At 49.6% G+C, this 19,540-nt stretch overlaps 1 protein-coding gene across 1 annotated transcript in view; it reads right to left on the bottom strand.

Moving 5' to 3' along the window:
• Positions 1 to 19,540, bottom strand: part of ENG (endoglin) — a 66,368-nt gene that overhangs the window by 31,829 nt on the left and 14,999 nt on the right. Inside the window, exon 2 of the mRNA XM_008169258.4 lies at positions 9,323 to 9,474. Within this exon, the coding sequence (XP_008167480.2) occupies positions 9,323 to 9,474 (152 nt within the window). The remainder of the gene's footprint in view (positions 1 to 9,322; positions 9,475 to 19,540) is intronic.

Here is a 19,540-nt window from a genome sequence, read left to right as displayed (position 1 = left end):
ACCGGCTTCCAGTAATTCTTCTATACGTGGAGCCTAGTCTCTCTCCCTTGGCCCCCTCCTCTCAGTCGGGGCTTGGTGCCAGCTACCTTGAATGCCACGGTTGTGATATCAATGGCTGGCTCCCCCCATCTCCTCTTTACATAAACAGTGTGTGGGGGGGAGGGGGCAAGTCCATGCTATTTAGTTACATGATACAACACACTGCCCCACAACCAGGTCTCCCGCCGTCTCCTCCCCCCCTCGTCCCTGCCTTCGCAGCCAGGCGATGGAAGCTGGTCTGGATCCTCCAAGCAGAGAGAGCAGACCACTGGCTGCGTCCACCCAAACACTGGGTTTGCGGCCCGGCTGTCGCTGTCCCTGATTCAGGGCATCTCCTGTGGGGAGGAGCCCAGTGTGGCTCCAGAGTCAAACTACTTCACTTGGGGCAGCACAGGGGCCAACTGTTGGTTCAGGCTCCTCTCCTGGAGTAGGAGGAGGGTCCAGTGGTTACGTGCTAGCTGAGACTTGGGAGAAGGGCTTCAAATCCGTGCTTGGCAAGTCACTTAGCCTGTGCCTCTGTTCCCCGACTGCAAACCAGGGATGACAACCCAGCCCTGCCTCCCGCAGGGTTGGGAGGATAAATACATCAAAGATGGCGAGATGCTCAGAAAGTGCAGTGATGGGGACAGATGAATCCCTGAGACAGATCCTTAGATAGCCTAGAAGTCAGCTTAGCGGAATGGCATGAAGGGAAATATTTCATGGGTGGGTGAAGTTCTGTGGCCTGCAACGTGCAGGAGCTCTGCCTAGATTATCACAATGGTCCCTTCTGGCCTTAAAGTCAATGCGTCTATCAGACTTGAATCCCTGTGGCCCAAAGCACCATCCCAATGATCAATGCAGCTGCTGAAACAGATACTACATAACACTGCTGTACTGCCTGGCCCCCTGAAGATCCCCCTTCAATGCATCACCCACACAGGCCAGTAAGAGTTGTGTTACACACAGGCTAAGAGGGTCAGCACCTCAGCTAGTATAAATCAGCATCACTCTATTGCAAACTAAGCTACCCTGGTTTAAACCATCTGAGGACCTAATCTGGAGTCTGAAGTGCAGTCAGTGATCGCTTTCATGACGGCACTGTTGAAGCCAGGTAGGGTGACCAGATGTCCCGATTTTATAGGGACAGTCCCGATATTTGAGACTTTTTCTTATATAGGCTCCTATTCCCCCACCCCCCAGTCCTGATTTTTCACACTTGCTGTCTGGTCACCCTAAAGCCAGGGCTTAAAGACCCCCCTGGGTGGTGACATTAGTCAGCCCAGGCTGGGTGTGTTAGTTTGGGATCCTAGCCTGTAGAGCTGACGTTTGCTTACGTGTATATAAAAATGTGTTGAAAATGTAAGTAGGCCCAAAAATCTGTTTCCTAAGAATAGACATGACAATAGCCAAGCAAGGCCTGATAAACGTGAACAGTCAAGTGAGACAATTCTGAGGCAAGTCACAGATAAATTCGGGCATAACCCAGGTCGTGTTGTTTTGGTCCTCACTGGTTTTTACAAGTGTTTTAAATAAAATGTTAATGTTTGGAGCAATGTTATCTATATTGACAGTTATTGGTATGGCATTTACACAGATGTCAATTCAAATGACACTTAATGTTAAATAGCCAGTAAGGAAGTAGAAAATATTTAATTATGGTAGTGGAACTACAGGTAAGGTAAAAGGTAGATTTTATATTAATTAATGATGGGGTGTTATTATAATTGATTATGCAAAGGATAGCAGGCTAATTATAGCTTAGGCAAATCCATCCACCATCAAGGTACTGTTAGAGAAATGATTACACCCAGTCTCCTCATTTAGGGACAGCTCATCTCTAAATGCAGCTTTCCTCTTAGCATGTGAGGATCAGTGCAGGGTATGGTTATGGTGCCAGGCCTGATTGTTCAATAGATATTTGATATTAAATACCTTTGAAAATTCTATCTCTCGTGTGATTCACAGTCCGCCACAAAATTAAATGATCTGTAACAGCCCTGGAGGCTCAAAGCTTAAAGAATTCAGTTTGGTTTTAGTCCTTATTTTTAAATGACTAATTCGGGACACATAAACCTAAGGTCACAGGATCCAGGTGAACCACAGGTGCTGCCTGCGTCCAGGAGCCTGTGACCGAAAGCATCACTGTATTCACACCTTACACACTAGTGTAATAATCTTTGTACAAAATATGCCTGGTGAGGTATCATCTAAAAACTAATAAATTGCTGGTCAGTAATAGCCTGGTGAAATGTATATAGCACCATTCTATGTACAGTTATGAATTCCCCTGTTATAAGCACATGTTCAGAGCCAGACAGCCCCGCTGAGGAAACAGTTGTTAAACTGGTTTATCCTAAACAAAGAAATGTGCGTTTACCTCACGTTACATATAAGTAGTAAACAGGGTCCTCAAGTCAGCAGGGGGAGGAGAGGGTAGGAAACAGAACAATTTCCATTTCAGCAAACACAAGTGGGGGGAAAAAAGAGGATGGAGCCTCCTTCTCCACCAGACTCCACGTCGCCTTCCTCACTGCGTGATAAACTTTCCTTGGAGGGGTAACTTTCAGAGGAATCCATTGCAAAGGTTCACTGGGCTATCCAAGAAAAGGGCCGAGAACCCCAATTTCTCTCTCACCCAAGAAGACAAAGGCACCAGCACCTTTGGGCTTTGGAGAGAGATCCTGACTGTGGATAGGATCAGTCACCAGCTTGCTGAATGCCTAGGGTGAGAACAGCCATCTTGAACAAAATCTGGAACCAAAACTTGCTAGATTAAGTTTTAGACTTTTAGGTGTGTTTTTGCTGGTAACTGTCTCTAACTGTATCTTTTATACTTGAATGCACTTAAAATCCTATAGTCTTTTGTTAATAACCGTGTTTTATTTTTAATCTAAACCCATCCAGTGCTGTGTTTAAACTGAACTATCTGGTAACTCCAGTGAAAGCAACAAGCTGTTGAATCTTGACTCCTTAAAGGGGCGGCAAACCATAACATCTCTCTGAACTGCCCAAGAGAGGGCTGGACATTGCAGAACAGATGTTTTGGAGAAAATCTGGGACTGGGAGTGTGTTGGGGTCACCCTGCAAGTAGTAACCCAGGCTGGTGGAAGCCAAAGTGTGACTGAGGGGGTGCAGACCGGCTGCTAGGGTCAGAGTGCTGAACCAGTCCTGTCTAGCACACAGACACTTCAGAGTGTGACCTGCAAGCTGGTATGCTGGCTGTGAGCAGCCCAAGTTGGGAGCTACAACAGCAAAGCATTGTGAGACACCCAAGGTTACAGGGCAGGCGATAAGACAACCCCTCACTGGGCTGGACTGCACCCTGGAATGTGACAGAGCCTCCATACAGAATTCCCTATAGATTCAGTACAGCTGGGTTCAGTCTTTTATCTACTAGGGGGGACAGGCCCGACGGGCTGCTCATCGAATTGTTTCGCTATAGGCTGCCCACAGGTGAAAAATGACATAAAAATAAAACCACCTTGGCTGGCACATTATGTTCACACCAGCTTCCCCGCTGCACTGTTTGATTCTTCTCAGTGCCCAAAGCCCAAACAGCCTCTGGACTGCAAAATCACAACTGAAACCAGGGGCCAGCTCCGAAGCGGGTGTCAATCGACATGGCTCCATTGCCTTTAGCAAACGGGTGATGCGACCTTTAGAAAGCAGAGAGAAGCCCAGCAGCCTTCCTCCGGCTGGACACAATAAAGACTGTAAATATCACACCCAGTCCTTGGACACAGACTTAAAGAGGAAACAGAAAAGTCTTGCGCCCTACCCTTCCGTTGGCACTTTGCATTCGGTTGCACATAGCTGTTAAGCTGGGATGCTTTTTGTTCTCTGCACGCTGCACTTTGGAATGTTCAGGCTCTGTCGGAATGCGGAGACAGCAGCCGTTGTTATTGTTACTGTTTATTATTTGTATTACTGTAGCGCCGAGCAGTCCGAGGCCTGGCCCAGGACCCCACTGCGCTAGGTGCTGTATAAACACAGATCAGAACAGTTGTATGAAGGAAGGATCTGAAAGGAGAGGTTGCTTATGGCAACTCCAAATAGCTTTTAAACATCCAGGGATCTCGTCCTATAGATCCTGAGAGATTTCACTGTCACCACAATTCTGGAAACTCTTTCATTTTGTACAAACAATAGACTGTCCCTTCCAGCCTCCCCCCGAAAAAGCAGAACTAGGTAATCATCAGCAGAGCCAGTGGGGAAATTACGAAGGCCGATTCCACAGAGTCTGCAGTTTTCTACCAAATCTAAGCGTTCATTTGAAATGACCCTCTGGCTGGATTGATTCTAGGGACCTCCTGCTCCAAAGCACAGACAGGTACCACTTGAGCTAATGGACCGATGCCGTTAGCTGGGGGAAGTAGCAGGCAGATAGTCACTGAGGTTCAGCTAGGGGGAAGACGTAACACATTTTGTCAGTGTGCCACATGCTTAAAAAAGCCCCACACAGGCGGAAATGTCCTTTTTGTCATGAAGAGCCAGTAGAGCATGAACTGACCGCCTGTCGCCTTGTCACCCTAGCTTTGGAAAAGGGTGGTCGCCTCACAAATGGTCTATAGTGAAAAAAGTTACACCTGCTCTCCATGAGAGAGGGAGCATTGTCCAATGGCTGGAGCAAGTGAGGGGCTGTACTTTGCAAGCATCTAAAAAGACAAGGTTCTTGTCTCAGGGAGCTTACAGTCTGACTCACATGGACATGATCATGGAGAGCAGCTTGCGTGAAAGCACTGCAGTGCAGTGGGAAATTTTACGCCAAAATTCAAATGTTGCACACAGATCCATTTCTCTTTCTCTCATTGGCACTAAGCTCCTTATAATCCAGTCTCTCTCGGGGAACGTTACTGGCATCAATAAAAACTAGGCTTCCACTGCATGACAGTGACTTGCTATAAAATCCTCCTGATAGTGTAGGATCAGCAACTGCCATTTCACATAGTAATATCCAATCAAAGCTCCTTATTGCCTGGACGCGATACACACCCAACTCCAGAACCACAGTAGTGAAACTACTGAAGACGAGCAACAAACAAATATTATGATGTAGCGCTCACAGGAAGAGTTCTCTTTTATCATCAGGCACTGAATATTCTGCAGAGTACTCAGGGCCCAGCCCCCCTCTCTCTCTCACTGGTTTTACCCCCAATGTATCTCCCTGGACTTCAGTAGCTGTAGTAGGTTCTAAATAGCACTGGAAAGAGGCCACTTACTAGATTTAGATCGCTAAATGTAGGATGCCACATTTGAAATTGCTGGCTTTTATTAGTGGATTGGAAGCAAGGATGGGAAATATAAGCTGTGTCATACATAGAACTCACTCAAAAAATCATGGGCCTAAATTTTCAAACATGACTTGTGATTTTAAGTGCTCAACTTACAACATAGTCCAGGGACCTGATTTTCCGAGGGCCTGGACTCAGCACTTCTGAAAATCAGTCCCCGTGAAGGTGTCTTGAATTGGGGACCCAAAAGCGGAATCACCCAAAATGACAAAGCACTTTTGAAAATGGAGGCCCGTGATTTCTAAATTTAGAACAGAGTGATTCTAGTTCCATTTGGTTTTGCCAAAACTCAGAATCAGAGCTGCTGCGTGTTGTTTGTTTTGTAAATGTTGTTCCCTTGAAAGTCCGGAGCGGGAATTAATGTCAAGCAAGAATGTTTATAGTTTATGTAGCCCAGGCCTCCAGGTAGCTAGAAAATCATCTTTTCAAAAATTAAATTCCCCTTGGGAAAAAAAACAGTGGAAAAAAACCAGTGGCTTCAGTTAAATGGGAGAAATACTTCAAGACATTCAGAACAATTTAGTGGAAACTCAGAACAATTCAAAAAAGTTCTAGAGCCCAAATGAAACCTCAACACCCATTGATTCTCTCCTCCATCATTTACAGGGAAACCGTCAAGGTTGACAATCTAAAATATGTCCAGATCTGTTGTGTTTTCTATTACAGCCATGCACGTAAGGGTGTCCGGAGCTCGCACACACAACACTTCCCTTTCCTTTTCCCACTGCTGTATATTTTGCTCTGCGCTCCTGTGTTGGAAGTAAAGTGAAATTCACAAGATTCATGCTCTTTGACGTGCTTGTGAATTTCACGTCAGTTGCCTGCATACACTACAAAAACAGAGGACAAGATCAGCGGGAACATACCTGTGGATTTGCAGCTATGGAGTGATACATGCTCAGCATTTCAGACTTGAAACCACTATCATAATTTGCACCAGTGGTCCCCTCTAGCCGGCTGTCCCAGCAGAGGAGACAAGAAGGACAGACTGGGACATGAACTCTCTTTTGCTCCTACAGGGTGCCCTGCCAGCTGAGGGCTGAGATGTATTAGCAATGCTGCTGCTGAACCAGTTAGCAGGATAAATACAGAACTTCGGCTATCAGGGCTGTCCCTCTGCCACCTTTCGTCTACACTAAATTCACCTGCAGAAAAGGGGTGTTGATCCCGGTTTATTAGATTTGACTGATTTTGGTGAATGACTTTTAACAGAGCTCTGGTTTTACGTAAGGACACAGGAGGAGCCATTCACACAGCCTGGCGATCCGTCCAGTCTGGTAACCTGTCCTTGCCTGCAACCAACGCAAGATGCTTTAAGCCCTGTCCTGTGACCTTTTAGAGACACAGTTGCCTGAGCTGGTTACAAGCGCAGTCTGTGTCCACACCACAGCTTTCTGCCATCGCAACTCTGTTTTCACGGCGACACCTAAGAATCAGCCCTCTGCACCACGTTTGAATCAGTGCAGGCATCAGCAGGGGGAGCACGCCGGGGACGTGCACACAAAGCAGCACGCGCAGCATGCACAGCAAGGCACTCTGGGAGATCCCCACGCACAGAGAGCCAGGAGGCCAGTGGCTCAGTCAAACAAGTTACAAAGGCCTGGCCAGGGGGCCCCATCTGAACTGCAGAAAAACCCAGTGTGCCGGACTGCTTGGGATAGAATCACGGGCCAACCTAGACCTCTAGCAGGGGCTAACCACTGTTAGCTGCCATGGTTACTAACCCAGTATTACCCATTGGCGCATGTAGACACACAGGGTCAGAGCCTCCTGACCTCAGCAGCCCCCTGCCGTGCTGGACGGGTCTGCCCCAGCCACACCGGCCGGATCTGCCCCAGCCCCAGCCGCGCCGGCCGGCCAGAGCAGCCCCAGCTCCTCTCCCTTTAATCGGTTAACCATTTAAACGAAAATATTTTTTAATAGTTTAAACAGTTAATTTTTTAAACAATATTTACATCCCCACCCCGCACCAGTCATTCTGAGTTCTGCTCCCCTACCTAGTAGGGAACCGAGCTCAGGCTGCCAGCCCGGTAGCACAGAGAATGACTTCCCAGCCTACTGGTCACTATACATAAAGGATCCTTTCCCAAACAGCCATACCAGACCTCTGTGCTGGGGCAGATTTTCCCCAGGTCCAGGGGCCATTAACATAGGCGTAGTTTGACAGGTTAACCAGTCTATATTTGGTGTGTGTGTATTTGGTGGCTCCAGTCAGGCCAACGGGGCTGCATGTGGGGGAGAGGGGGAATTTCATGCCTGCACAGGGGCACCATTTCAGATTTGGGGGGTTGAGCAACTTTAACCATGGTTCGAGGGGCTCCCTAGGCAACTGAAATCTCCTTATGCATCCATTAACCTTTTTCACAGATGCATCACATTGACGGTTCATAGTCATCCTGTGATCAACCAATACACCAGCTCTTTCTCCTCCACTGTCACTTCCAACTGTTAAGTCCCTAGCTCACAGCAAAAATTCTTGTTGTTAGTCTCTAAATGCCTGACCTTGCATTTTGCACTATTAAATATTATCCCATTTCTATTACTCCAGTTTACACGGTCATCCAGATCTTGTATGGCATTCCAGTCCTCCTCGGTATTGGCAAAACCTCACAACTTTGTGTCATCTGCAAATTTTATTAGCACACTCCCACTTTTTGTGCCAAAGTCAGTAATAAAAATGTCAAACAAGGTTGGTCCCAAGACCAATCCCTGAGGAACTCCACTAGTAACCTCCCTCCAGCCTGACAGTTCACCTTTCAGTATGACCCATTGTAGTCTTCCCTTTAACCAGTTCCTTATCCATCTTTCAGTTCTCATATTAATCCCCGTCTGCTCCAATTTAGCTAATAATTTCTCACATGGGACTGTATCAAATGCCTTACTGACATCCAGGTAGATTAGATCTACTGCATTTCCTTTGTCTAAAAAAATCAGTTACCATCTCAAAGAAAAAAGAACGAGGAGTACTTGTGGCACCTTAGAGACTAACACATTTATTTGGGCATAAGCTTTCGTGGGCTTTACACAAAGTAAAAAACTATTTCCCCATGCTAATTTCCCCCCTACTGTTACTCACACCTTCTTGTCAACTGTTTGAAATGGGCCATCCTGATTATCGCTACAAAAGTTTTTTTCTCCTGCCGATAGTAGCCCACCTTAATTGATTAGTCTCGTTATAGTTGGTATGGCAACACCCATTTTTTCATGTTCTCTGTGTATATATATCTTCCTATCGTATTGTTCACTGCATGCATCCAGTGGGTTTTAGCCTACGAAAGCTTATGCCCAAATAAATTTGTTAATCTCTAAGGTGCCACAAGTACTCCTGTTCTTTTTGCTGATACAGACTAACAGGGCTACCGCTCTGAAACCATCTCAAAGAAAGATAATAGTCACTTTGTTACCATCTCTTGAATACAACAATTGTAGAAAAATCTACAATTACCATTCTATTTTTGAAACAACAAGGAGTCCAGTGGCACTTTAGAGACTAACAGATTTATTTGGGCATAAGCTTTCGTGGATAAAAAACCTCACTTCTTCTCCATGCATCTGAAGAAGTGAGGTTTTTTACCCACGAAAGCTTATGCCCAAATAAATCTGTTAGTCTTTAAGGTGCCACCAGACTCCTTGTTGTTTTTGTGGATACAGACTAACACGGCTACCCCCCGATACTGGACATTCTATTATTGCAGTTCACCAAGCTTGGAACAGATCAGTTAACTTTAGGAAACTGCCTAACAGCCCTTTCTTATCTTAATCACCTGTTAATTACTGTTTATAAATCAAAATTCTGACTCCCTGCCTCAGGGGTGCAAGGTGTTTCCTCTGCAGAACTCCTATATTGCAGTTGGGGGGGGGGGAACACCCTCCCTTGCCCCCCCACCCCAAACTCCGCCTATGAAGCCATATGCCCCAGGCAGTGAAAGCACCTGGTCTGTCTGCTGACAGGGAGCAGACATTGTGTCCCCGCGTCTCTCCCCTACCCTCCAAGCCCCCCAATCACTGACCTGCTTCTCTATTTTCACTTGGAGAACGTGGACTTCCTGGGGTTTCCCCACGGTGCTGCGGCTCACGCAGCCGTTCACAGCCTTCACTGTCGTGTAAGACACCTTGTCCTTCGCGAGCTGCTGAAGGGTGCAAACATCAGCAGTCGTGGGACCTAGAGGGGAAGCAACTCAATGTCAGTCATCTCGCTGCAGTACGGAACAGTTACAGTGAGAAGGGAGGCTCAAGGGGGCTAGGAGAAGAGAGAAGGGCCTGGGACATCAGGAGGGGAGCAGGAGCACAGAGTGGCCAGGGAAGGGAAGGGGTCAGGGATGCAGGGGGGGAGCCCAGGAGAGGATACAGATCAAAGGGCAACGGAAGCATTAGCTAAGAAGCCTGGGTGGTGGGAAGGGAGAAGGCAGAAGGCTGTGGTGCATTGCCCTTATTGGAACAAGAGGTCCCTGGGAGCCCATCTCCTGCTCAGGACAGCAAGATGGGGCTCCAGGTTGGGGGCACAGGAAGGAGGTGCAGCAGGAGCTGAGAAGAGACTTGTGGGCAGAACGTGTCTGAGCACAGGGGGTTGGGAAGTATTGAGGAAGCACAGCTGTCAGTTATTAGATGCTGCCAGTGGGATACGGGCTAGGGGTTGTTGGGGGGGGGGGCGCTTTCAGCTCCAGTTTCCAAGGGTTTACAACGTCAAGGTTAAACATTTGCTTTGGCAGAACACTTGGCTCTGAAGGGGCTGTTCTAGAGGCCGTAAATACAGGAAGGAAGCAAGGAAGGACAGAAGGACGGAATATCTTGAACCATTCCTAGGTTACTGAAAAGGGCATTTCCTCAATCAGCTGTAACTGCGCTTTAAAAACATAACCAAACAGGATTCTTCCTAGCGTTTTGGCTAAGAGGTGGGGGAAGCACCAGCTTACCATGAATACACCCTCTCTCTGGAGAACACATCCTGTCTTTGCAGCTGTATGGACTTGGTCAGGGAGGGCATTATTTGCAAGCCACTCTCCATCCATGGTGGAGCTCCACTGACGTTCATCAGGGTCTGTCAGGGCCAACTCTGAGACTAGCTCCAGGGAGAAGCGGCAGCAAAATCATTCAGACGCTAGAACTATGCTGATAAAGAGGAAAGTCCAAATTAAGGCTACGCTCCCGCCTTTCGCCCGGGTAACGACAGACATCACAGGTCAGCCCCAGGCACTGAACCCTGGATCCCCAGCACTAAACGTGTGAATTGCTACCACCTGAGCTGAAGGAGTAACTCCATTAACTGGTACCTGCAGTACAGGCATATCCACTGTAAGCCAGCCACAGAGCGGGGCAGTGGGTTCCACCAGCGTAATGTAGGGCTCTCCAAATAATCTCATAAACTACATATGCTGCTGTACTTTGTATTCCTGTAGCACCTAGAGGCCCCAATCCAATGTGGGCCCTATCGTGCTAGGCACTGTACAAGCATATAAAAAGAGATGGGCCTTGCCCTGAAGAGTTTACAATCCAAGTAGACAAGGGTGGTAGGGGAAACAGAGATGAAGTGACTTGCCCAAGGTTACCCAGCAGGTCTGTGGCAGAGTCAGGAACAAAGTCCAGGTCTACTGTGTCCCAGCCCAATGCCTTATCCTAGAACCATAGGGTTAGAAGGGAGCAAAAGGGTCATTTAATCTAACCCCCAAAATATGACTGTGGTGGGACTTGAACCCACAACCTTTGAATAACTTTATCTATCACTAAGCTAGAAGTCCAATGCACTATCCATTGCACCACAGAGCCTCTATAGCATAGACCTAGAGTGAGTTTCTCTGAACAGTGTCCACTGACACCTTAGCTGCCTTTGAGGGACAGTGGGCGCTGTCCTGGGCTCTCTGCTCAACATCCCTCTTTGGTTCCCTGATTTTCAATCTCTGACCTCACTCCTGCTCCTATTTTTACATTTGTTGCCCTACATACCCACTTGTGGCCTGGGATTAGCGGTTCTTCCCCCTTAGCTATGGTGGGGGGCTTTCATTTTGGGTGGGCCTAGATCCACCTTTCCCAGATCCCACAAATAGCACATCACACTGCCTACTCAGCCACAAATCTTCCACCTTTAAACACCCCCATGCTTCAGGGGTTGAACTCCTGACACTTATTCAAAGTGAAATTTTCAGACCCATCCATACAAAACTGACCATGAATTAATCGTGAGATCTCAGCATGCCAGAGCACTGTGGGGGATCAGAGCTCATGCTTCAGGACATGAGCGGTCAATTCCCACCGAGGTCAGAAATCCCGGCCCTGCTCCCTCCCACCTAAACACATAGCATTTCGCAACAGGCCAAGTGCTCAATGTTGGGGCTTTTCAAAAATTCCTCTGAAGTGTCACATATTGGCCGCTGCCCAAGGAAGGAGATTGAACTTAATAAAGCTCTGATCCGGTATGGAAAATGCTATGTCCCTGCTGCAACCAAACACTTGACAAATCATGCTATACCTTTCACAAACAACTGAGCACAAGAAGTCCCCCATGCCACGTACACCCCCCGGTCTGCAGCACAGCAAGAGGAAATCGGAAAGATCAGAAGCTGTTATTTAAGTCATCTAAAAACCGGGGCACGCAACATTTTACTGAGGGGACAATAACAACGTGCCATTTAAAAAAACAAAACAGAAATTCTAAGTTACTGGAATGCCTGTGGAATCCTTCTTGTAAGAGGCAAGTTAGAGGCCTGATCCTGCGAGCAGATCTTACTCCCGCTGACTGCAATGCAGCTGATTGGGGAATTGTCCCATTTAAAGGCAATGGGACTTCTGAAGCCAAAGGTGCTACTCGGCGTGAGTAAGGGCGATCAGAATATGCCCCTCTGGCTCTGTTTGGCAGAAGCTGAGACTAGACCTGGCCAAACTGCAGGAAAATAAAAACACAACAATGTCGAGGTATATAAATAAAATACGTATTTTTTGTGTGGCCTTTTTGCCCTGACCTTGGAAAAATTTCATCCTGCTAGAGCTGAGATCCTGGAGAAATGGGTGAGGATATGGCGAGACACCTCATCTCACACAGACCACCAGGCAACCTGAGCTGGATTCAGACCAGCAATGACCTAGAGGTATTTGGTTCCATACCCCTAGGGTGACCAGATGTCCCAATTTTATAGGGACAGTCCCGATTTTTGGGTCTTTTTCTTATATAGGCGCCTATTACCCCGCACCCCCGTCCTAATTTTTCACACTTGCTGTCTGGTCACCCTACATATCCCGCAGGAACAAGTCCCCAGCTCACGACACTTGCTGCTGCTGAAAGGAAGGCATTGTCCACCCTGCTCTGGATGAAGGGGGGACAGGGAATTACAGTAGGGGCTGGCTGGTTTCCCCTTTCTGCATCCTGAGGTTCTCATTGATATTAAGGAGGTGAGGTGCATATAGGGAGAGAACAGGCTCTGTGGATACAGAACGTCGAGAATGACAGGCACGTTGACAACTCTCTGTCCGCCTGTGTGAATGGCCAAGGCAGGGAGGGACAGGAGCTGTCAGTGCTATGGTGGTGAGACCCCTTTCCTACAGGCAGCCAATGAAGACCAGGCAAAAGAAGAAAATATACTAATTAAAGTGTGTGTGTGTGTGTGTGTGTGTGTGTGTGTGTGTGTGTGTGTGTGTGTGTGTGTGAGAGAGAGAGAGAGAGAGATGGCTTTCACTGGAGGGATCAGAATTGTTCAGTTGTGTGTCAGAAGCCCTATACAGCTAACAGCTAATGGAGAGTCTACTTTGGCACACAGGCCTGGACTATCAGAGCAAGATCTGATGTCTCTGCTGCTTCTGTTAAGTTCCTAGGTGGCCCTGGCATTCAGCACTGCAACAGCTGTGAAGCCTTAGGTGCCTACAGACGTTTACAACAGCATCCTTGTGTAACAAAGGATTCACTAGGGTGATGGTGGTGGTGAATTGTGACACACCATGAGCCCTTCCTTAAAGGGAGCTCAATATCCTTTGACAAATCTCCTGAGTCTGATACACAGAGGGAGGGAGACTGACTCTGAAGCAGTGGGGGTGAATCGGGGTCCAACAGCTGGGCCTGGCTGCCCCCTCAGGGTAATGTTTTCTTTGGAGATGGCCAGCCACTGAAAGGATTTCCATCACTTCCCTCTGGGGACTGACGCTCACCAGTGGCTCCAGACAACTGCATGCAAGCAGAGGCGTCTGGAGGCAGCGGGGCTGGGCCGGATGCTAGGCCCGGATTGTCCAGACGCCCTGACGTTGAAGGAGGAGAAGGGTGGATGACTGGACGATGCTATCTACAGCTCCAGTGAGTGACAGGAAATGGAAGGCCCAAGGAATGGGAATGGAAATTTACACAGCTGTGTCGGCCATGCTGAATGAAAGGAGGCTGGAGAGCAGGAGAATGTGTGAGGGGGGGAAGGCGCAGGGAAGCTGCAAGGTCAGGGTGCTGGTCTTCTGTAAATGACAATCCCTTAATTTGCATCTCTCATGAACACACATTCCCCTTTACAGAAAGAACAGCAGTGTCCTGCTTCCCAGAATTCAAGCCTGCAGCAGGGAATGAGCTGTAGGAACTTAGGCCCGGCCGTGCTCCTCCCTGGCTGGCGCCCGGGAAACTCCGGCTGCTCCGAGACTCGGCTCTGCCCCTGGTTGTGCCCTGTCCTAGGCTGGGTGGGGACCAAGGTTGGGGTGCTGACCCCTGCTGCTTGCCCTGGGCAGGGAGGGGGGCCTGGCTACTCCCTGCCATCAGGGGCTGGGCTGCTGGGGCCGCTCCTAGCCCCTAACTTCCTGCTGGGGGGCTTCGGGCTGCTGCTCCTGGGGATGGAGGGACAGGAGCCTTTGGCTTGCAGGATAGGGGCTCCAGGGAGCCTGGACTGGCTGCAGTAGGAGGGAAGCGTATTGGGAAGCCCTGGCCTAGGCTGACATCTGCAAAGCCACCGAGGGATTTGCACACTCAGCTCCCACTAAAGCCAACTTCCATCCCAGCCACTTCCCCAAGGCCACAGGCTGGGACACGGCTGTGTGTAGCTTGTCCCATGTCAGTCACAGTTAGGCTGGGGGGACGGGGGAGAGAAGGAGTTGGGCTCAATGCAATGCATTCAGCGAGCAACACTCAGGCTACAGTGCCAGCCGGAGCCCCCGCTCGTGCGGTCCAGTCCCTTACAGTGTTAGTAATAGTAGTGAGCCTCGTGACAGCACTTCACAGCTTCCCCATTAGCCACCAAGGGGCGTGTGCTCACCACCCCTTCCCTGAAGCTGCAAGGCCAAGGTGAGTCCCCACCGCTGTGCCCTTCCCCCAGCCTTTGATTTTTTGAGTGGCCCTCAGTGCTGGCACCTGCCCCGGCTTCTGCTCAGAGCTCCCGCAAATCAACAGAAACATGACACCGATGGGATCTACTGGGTAACACTCCATGGCAGCGATACTCAGACCTCAGGGGGTCAGGAGCCAAATTAGCGACCAACAGTACCCAAAAGAGCCCCCGTCGTGTGAGTTCATTGTTTCATTTACTACAGTACTAGTCATATTTAAACAGTATGATAGGAAAGTGTTTATATATATATATATATATATATATAATGTACGTGCCTGTGTATATATATATACTTACACTGTTATTAACTTATTTGCTGTGAGAATTATATATAATATATATATAATATATATATAATTCTCACAGCTAATAAGTTAATAACAGTGTAAGTTGATAACTTAATTGGTTAATAACATAGTAAAAGGATCCTGATTGGTTAATAACTTAGATTGGTGAATAATTAAATCCCACAGTGTTTAATATCAGGAGCTGCAAAGAGCCGCAGGAGACACATTCAAGAGCCACTTGTGGCTTGCGAGCCGCAGTCTGAGTATCGCTGCTCGTGGCCAGGAGCTCAGAGTTGATGATCACAATGGTCCCTTCTGGCCTTAGGATTCTTTCTTGATCCTTTCCTTGCTTGCTCACAGGGTCTGAAGAGCAGCAGTGGAAATGGACTGACGACTTGTTAATTTCACTCTGCTGTTGGGCAGAGCTGGCAGAGGAGCAGAGCTGTCTGACTTTAGACTCGGACACCTAATCCTGCATCCCTTTACGCTCTGTTCTCCTTCGGACAGTTTGCTTCATAAGCATTAGAACTAGGAAATATCCTAGGTAAATCCACACACAAGCACAGGCACACACTTTTAAACGACAGCTTACGTGCAGGGCTGGCTCCAGGGTTTTTGCCGCCCCAAGCGGCGCAAAAAACCCCCAAAACAAACAAAAAAGCCGTGATCGCGATCTGCGGCGGCAATTCGGCGGGAGGTCCTTCACTCCGAGCGGGAGTGAGGGACCGTCCGCCGAATTGCCGCCGAATAGCTGGACGTGCCGCCCCTCTCCGGAGTGGCCGCCCCAAGCACCTGCTTGTCAAGCTGGTGCCTGGAGCCGGCCCCGCTTACGTGCTGACGAAACTGGTGGCTTCACCCCTGCCACCCCGCAGCACAACACCACACCACACGCACGCGTCGAGGAAATCTGCCTCTGGTAAAGATTTTTCAAGCTCTGCTAATGGGCTCGGTCAGCTTCAAAGCCCAGTTTCCCGCACCCAGTGTGCAGAAGATGCGACTGCAGCTGTGACTCACACAGAGTGACAGCTGAAAAGATGGGGGGTGGGGAGAAGCGAAGTCAAACAAGGAGAAGGCAAATTCCAAACCCGCCCTTCTACTAGGGTCACAGAGCAGGCCTCGTCCAGGACGCTGCGTCCACTACCCACCTATTGTCCTGCACTTCCTCGACACACCAACTAGACCAGCCATGCAGTCAGCAGCATCAGGAGGAAGATAAACAGAGGCTTATCTGGGCTCCACAGGCAGCGTCACTCTTCCCCTCCAGCCCTACCCCAAGCAGCCAGTCTAGGGTAATTCAGCCAGGACTAGACACCAGACTCCTGCAGCTGCTCAGAACACTAGACAGGCCCAATCTGTGTCTAGCGTTATGGCCCCGATTCCGCCTCGCACTGAGGGACTAGCACACAAAGGGGAAAGATTAGATCGCCGCGGCGACCGGGAGCTGCTTGGGGACTGTTTCCAAGGAGAACGGCACCGATCACTTATGGCTGAGGGAGATTACCCAACCGTCTGGCCTGGGTGTGAAGCCTTCCACCTACAGAGTGACAGTTGGACCACGCTGGCTGGGAGGAGCCAGCCACTCAGCGTCCTAGGCTGGCACAGCCAGCAGGGGAGACCTTCCACCTGGTGAGGCAGGAAAAGACAGGCCAAGGCTTCCCTCTGCCCCATCAGCTCTTAGCCCCCACTCATCACAACATTGCCCAGCACACAAACCATTCCATCAAATTCCCCATGTCCCTCAGCACCCTGCCCCCATTGCTACATCACGCCGCGCTCCTGCGCCCAGCAACTCATCAGCCATCCAGTGAAACACCTTCCCCCTACAATCCGTCAGCCCCAGGTCACTTAACCCTCCCTTGGGCTCCAACAGTTTCTGCCCTGGCCAACACCCCCCGTCCCCCATCCCCCGCCATGCTCCAGCCCCTTTATCAAGGGGCCTTCAGCACAGTGCTCCTGACGCTGGACTCCTCCCCTGCCCCCAGATCATAGGGGCCCAGAGTCCACCTTTCTCTCCACTGTCCCACCCTCTCATGGGGTGCAGATGCTGAGAAGGGAAAACCTCATCTCTTGTAGACGCTGCCAGAACAGGATTCATCGTCCCGTAAGCAAGGCGTAAGGGCCTCTCTGGGCTGGCAACGTTACACTCAGGCTCGGCAGCTCCCCATGCCCGCTCCGCATAAACACGGCTGGCTCCTCACCTCCCTGCCAGGCCCCGCTGGTATTCGTCAGGGGGGGAAAGCAGCCTGGCTCCAGCATTATGTAATGATCAGATAACACAGCTCAGCTGGGCCCAGCCTGCAGGGCCCCGGGGCCATCAGATAAGAGAGCCTTTTATTTTTGTACTCCAGGAAAAAAAAATCTGTTCAAACTCCTTCCCTCCCATCCCCCCCCATCCCAGCGCAGCCGAGACCAGGGAGCTGGGAAGGCCCTGACGCGTCACCCTGTCTGCCCAGAGCATGGGCCTGCGGGGGGTGGAGGGGGGTAAGTTCTGTTTTCTATAAGCAGATCAAGGAGACGCTAACCAAACAAGTGCAGAACAATGGCACTGACCCTGGGGTGCAGTGGCATGGAGGAAACCATATGCATAGATGGAGTGGGTGGGAAAGAACTCCCATACAGACACAGTCTATGACCCACAGTTCAGGGAGAACTGAACAGATCCAGGGATTGATAATGAGATTTGGAGCCTTTCACCTCTAGGTTGATGGTTTCAGTGGGGACTAACCATCACGGCCATGAAAAGCATCTTGGCTTGGCACACATGGAATGAGCTGGTGGGTCTCAGTCCAGGAGCCATGGCCCAAAACCCAACACCGCTGTTGGTACTAACTGGCCCCTCGCTGGCTGTCTCAGCAGAGAGGCCTGGGCCATGGAACGTTAACTCTCCTCTCTCCAGCTCACCATTACGGGGCAGTGCCTGATGGGGGGCGGAGATGGGGGAGAAGGCTCCTCTGCTACTGCCATGGCAGGACCTTTTCTGGGGATGAGCCCAGAGCATCAGCCTCCTGGGCTTTCACCAGCACTAAATCATTTACACACACAGAGCTCTGGCGCCACTCACTCAGACCTAGTGCGAATCACACCTGGTCTGGGCTGACACGGGGGGAAGATTCTGGAGTTGGTTGCTATTTCTGGCCTTTTAAGGGTTGGGAACTTTACCAGTTTGCTCAGTGGGATCACTGGGAGTCCATTTGCATTTATTATTTACTTGTTTCTGAATCAGGCGCTTTCTCTTCCATGTCTTGGGCACTGTCCGCGCCTGGTCAGCCCAACAGGCAGATTTTGTAAGGCTAAACTAAGGCCGGGAGCCCTGATCCTGGGCGGATATACAGGTTTGTCAATTCTGCAGTGACACTAACAGCTATTGTCATCCATTCTCATTTACAGGCTGAGAAAAACACAGCGAGTGAATGACTGGTGAAAAGCCAACAGGACTCAGAACTCTTCGCTTCAATAACTGATGGGGCTGTTAGTTACTCAGGGAAGACATTCATTTAAAGTGTTTTTACACTGCCTGTGTCAGCACTTAGCACTTTCACTCCCCATGATTTAGTTAGCCAGAGTCGCTTGGGTCCTTCTGCTTTCCAGAGCTGATTTGTTACCGCTCCGTCTTCCTGGACTGGCTGAGGAGGTGACGTGAACTCATTGGAGGTCATGCAGTGGCTCTGTGGGATTAGAATGAGAATCCAGGGCTCTTTGCTGTGACCAATGGACCACACAGACCTACCTGCCATCTCTGCCAGTAGGAAATTCCACTGGGGACGTGACATCTGAAAGCTCCAAGGAGCAGATGTTCAGCAGCAAGCAGGAAATCTGCAGCTCAGGCTGTGTTAACTCATCAACCCAGGAAGGTATTTTACTAGGTTAACTAACCGCAGGCACTGCATGCTGCAGTGATGGAAATCCACAGGGCAATGGAGTAGGTGAAAGCTGTCTCGGACCATTTCCCTCTCCCGTCTTGGCTAGAGAAACGCACTCCCTAGGTGAGGGGAAATTGATGTCCCAGGAACCAGCCTGTTTCCGGGACTAAGCAAAGGGAATAACCCCTTTTCTTTTGGAGCCTTTCTGCATCATTTCTGCTTGTCTGTTCCGCCCTCTACACAATAACTGGGAGATGGCCGAGGTGCCCCGGGGTTATGGAGCCTCTTTACGGCCTGGGATTTAAGGGAGACAACGCAGAGTTTTGCTGCTGGAAATCCTGCGCTAGCTCAGAACTACAACATGGCGGATCACTGTCACATAGACACCTCTCTCCTGGCCCCGCGTGTGAGGGAAGTGAGGCCTGGGAGGCAGGATCTGCTGCCAAGCCTTTGTCCCGTGGCCGTGAACGGGAATCTGGTGATTCACTGTGGCTCATGCTGTCCAGGCTCCTAGCCCTGTGTTGTCATTATCAAATACAGCAGAGCCTTTTCCTGACCTCTTCTACACAGCCCGCGGGATGACATGAGGGCAGCATAATCTAGCCCAGCTGCCACGCCAGGCAGAGCCAGGTAAACCCAGGCATCTGAGGACCCCTAGAACAAACCCCTAATTCCACTAAAGGCAGCACAAACGTTACACAGCTCGCTTTTTGATGTTCCTGGTGCTGATGGGTACAGTAATAGCTGGATGAGATCAGCACACTGGGACACAATCATATGATTCAGATCCTTTCTGTGAACTG

The sequence above is a fragment of the Chrysemys picta genome, chromosome 18, assembly GCF_011386835.1.
Source record: "Chrysemys picta bellii isolate R12L10 chromosome 18, ASM1138683v2, whole genome shotgun sequence".
NCBI classification, from domain to species: domain Eukaryota; kingdom Metazoa; phylum Chordata; order Testudines; family Emydidae; genus Chrysemys; species Chrysemys picta.
This window is presented reverse-complemented; position numbering and strand designations above follow the sequence as displayed.